This window comes from Macrobrachium nipponense, chromosome 10 (assembly GCF_015104395.2).
Source record: "Macrobrachium nipponense isolate FS-2020 chromosome 10, ASM1510439v2, whole genome shotgun sequence".
Lineage (NCBI taxonomy): Eukaryota > Metazoa > Arthropoda > Malacostraca > Decapoda > Palaemonidae > Macrobrachium > Macrobrachium nipponense.
This window is the reverse complement of record NC_087204.1, coordinates 78,577,700-78,586,629: the sequence shown is the minus strand read 5'-3', so window position 1 is coordinate 78,586,629 and position 8,930 is coordinate 78,577,700. Positions and strand designations below refer to the sequence as shown.

At 39.0% G+C, this 8,930-nt stretch overlaps 1 protein-coding gene across 6 annotated transcripts in view; it reads right to left on the bottom strand.

Annotated features, from left to right (window-relative positions):
• Positions 1-1,044: 1,044 nt before the first annotated feature.
• The window catches only part of LOC135223714 (cytochrome P450 2L1-like), a 221,466-nt gene continuing 213,580 nt past the window's right edge, over positions 1,045-8,930 (bottom strand). For all 6 annotated transcript variants that reach the window (XM_064262451.1, XM_064262449.1, XM_064262450.1 and 3 more), the window contains exons 6-11: positions 8,211-8,407; positions 7,158-7,275; positions 6,657-6,837; positions 4,656-4,773; positions 3,558-3,702; positions 1,045-2,018 (exon numbers count right to left, since the gene is read on the bottom strand). In XM_064262451.1, the coding sequence (XP_064118521.1) occupies positions 1,837-2,018; positions 3,558-3,702; positions 4,656-4,773; positions 6,657-6,837; positions 7,158-7,275; positions 8,211-8,407 (941 nt within the window). In that variant the 3' untranslated portion in view covers positions 1,045-1,836. The remainder of the gene's footprint in view (positions 2,019-3,557; positions 3,703-4,655; positions 4,774-6,656; positions 6,838-7,157; positions 7,276-8,210; positions 8,408-8,930) is intronic.

The following is an 8,930-nucleotide window of genomic DNA, read 5'->3' as shown; positions in this document are numbered from 1 at the left end:
CCATCATTGACAACACCGTAGTCGTACTCTTTACGACTATATTCTATTATCTACGATAACGAAGTTTTACCGAAAGAATCCTCAGACAATGTCCTCGAAAGGCAAATCAATTTAGTTTATCATATCACATTTTCTACAAAGGTATTCTGATGAGAGAAAATGGTGTAGTGGACTTTATAAAATCAAGAGTACAATAAATCTATACTAACCGTACCGTTAAGAAACACTAGATAAAACAAACAATAGATGAGAATTAGAGTTAATACAGTTAACCTTCTAATATGAATACGAACCACCCGTAACTACTTCAAGAAATCTTAATTATGAAACCACATTCAGACGTCTCAAATACCAATCAACTTATTATTCTCTTCAGCTTACCTATTTCCACATTTCACTATACTTTTTGATGATAAATGGTGGAAATTATTTTGCCTCAGAAAACTCCTATAAAGTTATCCTTAATTATTCTGTTTTCTGAGTGCGTGAGGAATACATCAAACTGTATTTTCTAGGTGAGACAAAGTAGCTATATCGAATTGCGTTTGCTGAATGAATAGGGTCGTAGTATATCAATCTGCCATTACCGAGAAAATGAGGTAACAAAAATTTAATGTGTTTAGTTGTTTGTATGTTATCCCAGTCCCTCTGCTGAAATTTTACTGGACTTAGACATGAGAATTACTATTTTAATTATTCATATAGTTTGACTAACATTTCCCAGTCGAAATGTGGTTGTGGTCGAAGGGCTTTCATGTGGGTACTATTCTGCCAGTAGTCGATTGGTTGGCGTTACTAGACCTTACTGCTGTTAACGAACACACACGATCTCTCTCTTTCTAATGTTCTTATTGAAAACTGGAGAGGTCATATCTTCTGAGCCACTTCCACTAGAAGAAAAGTTTTACACAGATACAAACACACACAAATATATATTTACACACACACACACACACACACACACACACACACACACACACACACACTATATATATATATATATTATATATATATATATATAGATATATATATATATATTATATATATATGGAAAATTATTCGACTTCCATCCTTCATGATAATACACCTTGGCTTCTGTCGACATTATTTCTCACTTCCATACCATAATATGCGTTCAGCTGCCTTCCTTCATTCACATCCACTAATACTCTACTATCATATGTTACATTCACCCTCAGGTATCTAATGAACCGACAGTCTTCATTCTTCCATCCTCCATATTAACTCACTGATCTGTCTTTCTGGTTTCATTTGCCCTCAGAACCTTTCTTTTGTTCATATTTCTTTCAAGTTTTCCTTTGACAAACATACACAAGCTCTTGCATTAGTTTCTGCTGCTTCTTATAACCATCCACGATCAACATTTTATCACTTGCAAAAATTACAATTTCTTGTCTAAAGCCACACTGCTTTTTCCCTACTAAACCTCCCGTCATCCGTTTTTTTAAATCAAAATCCTAAAATTCTTACAGCTACCTCTATCAATTTCACTCGTGTACAACAAACAGTTATTCCCCTGGATCATCATTGCACCTTTCGGCAGTACTAAAGTGTGGCCATTACAATTGCCAAGGTCTACCGATCTTGACAGTTACAGCTTCAAGATAACATTATCCGGCAACTTGTATTCTCCATAAGGGCCACTTGATTGCACCTATCTGGTAACATGACTGGTGATTAGAGGAATCTGAAAAACGCTACTGTCAACACGAAAACCCCGAATTCCTCTTGTTATATTTTGCCGAAGAGGGGAGAATGACTGAATTTAGTTTACATAGAGGGGAAAACCCTTAGCCCACAGCGACCTTCCATAAATCAGGTTCTAGATGTGATGATGATGTCTTGCTCTTTAGGAAGCACCATGCCTGGGGTATCAAGGGGCTCGAGGTCAATTTCGCGGCCCTCTGGCGGGGCAAAACTAAAGTTCTGTAGAAGGGCAGCAGCAAATAGGAACAATTCCATTCTAGCCAGGGCTTCACCTAAACAACTTCTTCTACCTGAAAATAGCAAAAAGGCAAAGGTAAACGGCAAATTCTGTCAAAGAGATGAGTGCAAAATATGCGCAAAAACTGAGCAATGAAATACAGTGTTATGCGTCGATCACCCAAGTCTGACCGTATTCGACCATGTTCCAAACCATTTCTAGCCACGAGCGTAATCAGAGAATTTCACAATCATTTTACTCACATTCTAAAGAACGTGCAATACTTCACACCTCACACAGAGAACCCTGACACTGCATGGCATCGTTTCTCAAGAAATTTTGTGCGCAAGGAGGAGATAGCTTATCTAACAAAACCTTATAAAAATAACTTTATTTATCCTTCGACACCAATCTCGAACAATATCACGGTACCCTTCGTACCTTCTCATATCATCTTTTTTTGGGCGCCGTTTGAACGATCACGTTTTGAGAGATGACGGTGCAATATTAGGAAGGAAGAAAAAAAATCCGAAGACTACGGATAATGTGATGACTAAGGAACAAGTGGAAACTTCAGGTTAATCTGCTTAGGCTTATTTCTGGGAATTTTTTTATTCGTATAATTTAATTTTAGCAAATGAATACTAAGAGTTAATACAGAGATATAGAAAATACTGCATTAAAGGATAAAACAATTAAAAATCACATATTCAATGTACAAAATTAAAATTATGATAAATTAAGTACATAAATTCACTTTGCAGTTATAAAGTAATACCTGCGTAGGCAGAGGAAGCCGTATTGTCAACTCAATCAATCAAACAACAACAACAACAACAATAATCATCATCATCAACATCATCATCATCATCATCTTCATCATCATCTCTATGAGGGAATGCATTTTCATTTTTTATATTTCTAGCAAAAAAAAAAAAAAAAAAACAAAAAAAAAAAAAAAAAAAAAAAAAAAGAAGAAATTTGGGTAGCACCTTTCTTTACATATCTCTTTACAGCCTTTGTGCAATTGTGCAGCATTATTTATAGTTATTTCTGGGATCCTTCCGCATCTCCCATCTTTTAAAGGAAATGTCGATCCACCTACTTCCCTCATTCTGGGGCACAAAAAGTAGGAAAAATATCTAGTTAGACAGTGGCCCTGGGTCCTTCCCCATTCATCGCCAAATATGCCCGCGCCTATTCTCTAACAATTTCATCCCATCCCCCCGATTACTGTTCAAATCCCATTATATCTGGTTTACCAAAATTCAAAGTCCCTAACTTTTCCAACTCTAATGACGTTCTATGAGGACAATCTGGCAAGCCTTAAGACTTGACTAAGCAGAAAGACTGAAATAGAACGCTATTCCGAGGAAATTCTTTTTATGGTATAAGTCGAAACTTGATATCTGACTCCCTTTTTTCATTCCGTTGGTTCTTGAAATTCACGTTGGAAGGGTATTTCAATTCCCTCAGGTGATACAGTTTCTGTCATTCATGGTATTTCCTTGAAAGTGGACAATATAAACAAATCAATTACAAAGTTGCTTTGAGAGAGAGAGAGAGAGAGAGAGAGAGAGAGAGAGAGAGAGAATCCCTTATAAATACTCACCGACGCTAAATGGGATGAATCCCTCCTTGGGGGCTGAGAAGTTGCCCGATTCATCTATGAAACGTTCAGGGAAAAACTTCTCAGGTTGCTCCCAGTACCGAGTGTCGTGGTGGATGGCACAGATGACAGCACATAGCACTGATCCCTGAAATTGAAGACGAATTCTAATGAGAGAGAGAGAGAGAGAGAGAGAGAGAGAGAGAGAGAGAGAGAGAGAGAGCATTAATCCGACTTCACGGACGTGGTTAAGAACATCTACTCTAGCGTATTAAAACTCCTAGGCGTGTAAGTGAGTATGAAGAGGAGAACAAGTGGGTCTGCCAACTTTTCCACTGCAGTTGATTTCCTCCTTACTTCACTGGTTTTCGCGGTCGCCTTTCAATCCGGTGGTCCGAAGTTCGATTCTCGGTTCTGCCAACGACGAATCAGAGGAATTTATTCCTGGTGATAGAAATTCACTTCTCGATATAATGTGGTTCGGATCCCACAATAAGCTGTAGGTCCCGTTGCTAGGTGGCCAATTGGTTCCTAGCCACGTAAAAATATCTAATCCTTCCGGCCAGCCCCGGGAGAGCTGTTATTCAGCTCAGTGGTCTGGTAAAACTAAGATATGCTTAACTTTTAACTTCACTGGGCAAGGCAACTGGCTCTATCTTGTCCTTATTCAAAGTTCATTGGCAAGGGCATCCACTGGCGAAAAGGATAATAATATTACTGGTACATTCGTGATGATTCACCTCTTTTTGTGTTGAGGGGAAAGGGTCAGAAGGTAGTTGACGTTAACACATCTACTTAGTCATTTTGAAAATGACACGTGAAATCCCGTAGGGAAGCTGAAATTAAATGTTAGTAATAGCGTACATCGAAAAACGGACAAAAATAAATCTGGAGAGAGAGAGAGAGAGAGAGAGAGAGAGAGAGAGAGAGAGAGAGAGAGAGAGAGAGAGAGAGAGAGAGTTGTAAACATTTTTTGTCTCTTCAGAGAGAAATTTGAGACCAATTTTTAACTCTCCTCTCCTCTGTCCACTCGTGTTTTTGTTTTAACTTTCATTCGCTCACAAAATAGGGGAATACACGAACTGATAAATAGAATCCTACCTTTGGGATGTGATATCCATCTAATTGTGTGTCTGCAGTACAGAGATGGGGAGCACCCGAAATCGTGAGTGGCGCCAGTCGTAGCGTCTCGTGAAGAGTGGCCTCGACGTACGGAAGCCTGTGGTATATATATACAATAAAATATGCAATATAGGCCAAAGGCCAAGCGCTGGGACCTATGAGGTCATTCAGCGCTGATTGGAAAGTTGAGAGTGAAAGGTTACAAAGGTGCAACAAGAGGGAAAACATAGCAGTTGCCTCATGAAACAATTGTTAGGGAGAGCGGAAAGTTAGATGGAAGAGAGAATATGAAAGGAGGTACTGTAAAAAGAATGAATGGGGTTGCAGCTAGGGGCCGAAGGGACGCTGCATAGAACCTTAAGTAATGGCTACTGTGTACCACGCTACGGTGCACTGGTGGCGTTAACACCCTACGGGGGGCCTGTGGTATAAAGGCAACAAAAGTTGAATGTACTGGTGAGAGAAATAGTGGTGGATTCGGTGAACAGCAGCGCCAATATGCAGCAAATGTGCCTCGCTGTAGAACTACTCTTGTTGTTGAAGATTAAGCCAGCCTTGTGCTGGCACGGGCTCTTGCTCCTAGAGCAGGCCGTCATTAGAACTACTCAGTTCCAGAGGTCTTTTATTCCGGACACCGTTGGACTGTGGAACTTTCAGCCTCCCTTAGGAGGTTGTGCAACTGGAACTTCAGAAGATCAAGCAAGGATGCAATGCATTTGTACCCTAATACCATTCTTCTTCTTGCATTTTAAAACATTTTTATCTATTTATTAATTCATTATTTGTTTACTGAACTGAAAGTCAAACTTCCAAAGAATATTGTGTCCATTTGAAAGATGTAACAGAAGGCAACAGGAAATACAAAAAGTAGGATCAGTTATTAGAAAAGCAAAAATAAATCAGCAAATTGATAAATAAATAGGTAAAAATGGAAAATGCAATTAATTACTAAAATCTAGAGAGAATCGCTTTAGGGTAAAAAGGCATTTACATCTTCGCTAAAACTTTTGAAGCTCGAATTGCACAACATCCTCAGGGTGACAGTCCAACGGTGTGAGGAGCAAAGAAAATAATTGCAAAAGAAGATTTTCAGATTTAATACGGCACTTATTAAATTTAGACTGCAATACACTCGTCATGTGAAATAGTACTCGTAGAACGATTTAATGAACATGAAACAGTTTGCATTTAGAATACTAATTAACTTTAAACCGCATTTTGCTGGAGAAAAGTGTTGGGTACATACCGTAGACTTATTTTCAATTTAATGTCCGGATGGTTTGTAGATTAATGTTTGTGTTCATGCCCAATTGCTCATTGTGGTTTGTGGAATAATGTTTGTGTTCATGCCCAATTACTCATTGTGGTTTGTGGAATAATGTTTGAGTTCATGCCCAGTTGCTCACTGTGGTTTGTGGAATAATGTTTGTGTTCATGCCCAGTTGCTCAATACAGGGGTGGTTTGTGGAATAATGTTTGTGTTCATGCCCAATTACTCATTGTGGTTTGTGGAATAATGTTTGTGTTCATGCCCAATTACTCACTGTGGTTTGTGGAATAATGTTTGTGTTCATGCCCAATTACTCACTGTGGTTTGTGGAATAATGTTTGTGTTCATGCCCAATTGCTCACTGTGGTTTGTGGAATCATGTTTCTGTTCATGCGCAATTGCTCACTGTGGTTTGTGGAATAATGTTTGTGTTCATGCCCAATTACTCATTGTGGTTTGTGGAATAATGTTTGTGTTCATGCCCAATTGGTCACTGTGATTTGTGGAATAATGTTTGTGTTCATGCCCAACTGCTCTCCATGGTTTGTGGAATAATCTTTATGTTCAGTTGCTCACAATAGGTTGTAGAATAATATTTGTGTTCATGCCCAACTGCTCACCATGGTATGTGGAATAATGTTCAAATGTTTATGTTCAATTATTTACCATTATTTGTGGAATAATGTTTGCGCTCATGGGCAATCACTCACCGGGGCCTGTGGAGCAGAGTCGGGAGAGTGTCTCGACCGACAACATCGTCTATCTCCTTCTGGAGCTTCTTCTGCACCTCTGGATAGGCAGCTAGATAGAGACAAGCCCACCTGATCGTTGTGGCTGTGGTATCGAATCCGGCAACGAACAGGTCGAATATATCCCTAATCAGATCCTCCTCTGTAAGGTGAAAACCGCAGAGATGTATGAGTGTCATCAAAGCATAAAATTTACCCTCCGTTATTCAGACATTTATTGGAAATGACCAATATTTGCACACAGTAATAATTACAGTTTTATTCTGATGTTTGTTGATCGTTCACATTTCTTTAATTCTGCACTGTCTCTATCATCTTGGTATTTATCAAGCAAGCATTTCGAAAGTATTAATCCCATTCCCTGACAGCACGATTTTTTTTGTTTTCTTTTGGTCAAGCATGAACAAAATTATCCTGCAAAGTACCAAATTATTGTCTTAGTATTTGCTGACTACGACATACCGCTGAACACGTCAGAGTCAGAGTCGCTATTCTGTCTATCCAGCTCAATCAGATAGTTATCAATGACGTCACGAGGGTTGCTCGGGTCCAAGTTCCTCTTGTGATCCTCGATGAACTCCTGAGGCAGGTGAAGGATTCAAATTATGTTCTCATTTTAGGACAATGACTGGAAAACAATTAAGAAATAGAAATGCGTGTGACATGACCCATCCTGCTACTACGGTCATTTGTTACTCGAATATATAAGGGATTATCATCCAAGCCGAGAGAGAGAGAGAGAGAGAGAGAGAGAGAGAGAGAGAGAGAGAGAGAGTTAACCAACTTACAATCTTACGTTACTTGAAGACAAAATGCACAGGTAATTAAGTAGCAAATTAAGTCTTACTAATAAGTGAGTGAGAGAGAGAGAGAGAGAGAGAGAGAGAGAGAGAGAGAGAGAGAGAGAGAAAAGTCAACTGATTGCAATATTATGCTATTTGAAGACAATCCGTACTGGTAGTTAGGTAGTAAATCAAATCCCATTCATAATTTAGATGAGAGAGAGAGAGAGAGAGAGAGAGAGAGAGAGAGAGAGAGAGAGAATCGGTCCAGATCCACGAAAAGTGGGTAATTTCATATTGGGCATGAAAATAGATACCTCAAGCTGGTCCACGCCAGGATGCGCTACCCGGATACAACAGGAAGGTTGTACCAGGTGCTATAGAAACTTGCAACAAACTTCAGCAGTCCAGTTTATGTGAAAATTGATCACAATGGGGAATGGAATTGAATATAAAATCTAGGCCAAAGGCCAAGAGCTGGGACCTATGAGGTTATTCAATGCTGAAAGGCTTTAGAGGTGTAACAGGAGGGAGAGTAAGATAGTAGAAAGAGGATACGACTGGGGGTACTATAAACTGAATGAAATGGGTTGCAGCTAGGGGTCGAAGGAACGCTGCGAAGAATCGAAGGTCATGCCTACTTTGCACTACCCCTGCCCGAGAAATCCAAATGAGGCCTCAGAACCTAACAGAGGAAGTAAGTGACCTTTATAATTGTAAAAAGAACACTTACCTTCACGAACGCTTTCGCCCTGGCGGTACGTTTTTCACGCATATCGTACTTGAACAACACCCGGAGTAATTTATCGGGAAGATAATTCAACCACGGGAAGAAATCGGGGAAAATGAGGAACTTCACCTGTTGCTGGAATTCCTTGATCAACGCCAGGAGCTCCAGGATCTGCTCGTCGTGCAAGTCGTACCGACGGCCTGGTGGGGGTGAAGAAGGAGAGACTCACTTCAGTTCCGGCGTCTTGAGCTGGGGTGCGTATACGAGCTACTATCATTGCGCGGTTGCAAACGATGTCACAAGACCCAGTTCGTTTTTTTTTTACTTATTTTGCGGTATTTCTAGATATAATCTAATCTGTTCATAGATGTATTTCTAGATATAATCTAATCTGTTCATGGATGTAACTCTAGATATAATATAATCTGTTCATAGATGTATTTCTAAATATAATCTAATCTGTTCATGGATGTATTTCTAGATATAATCTAATCTGTTCATAGATGTATTTCTAGATATAATCTAATCTGTTCATAGATGTATTTCTAGATATAATCTAATCTGTTCATGGATGTAATTCTAGATATAATATCATCTGTTCATAGATGTATTTCTAGATATAATCTAATCTGTTCATAGATGTATTTCTAGATATAATCTAATCTTTTCATGGATGTATTTCTTGATATAATCTAATTTGTTCATAGATGTATTTCTTCATAT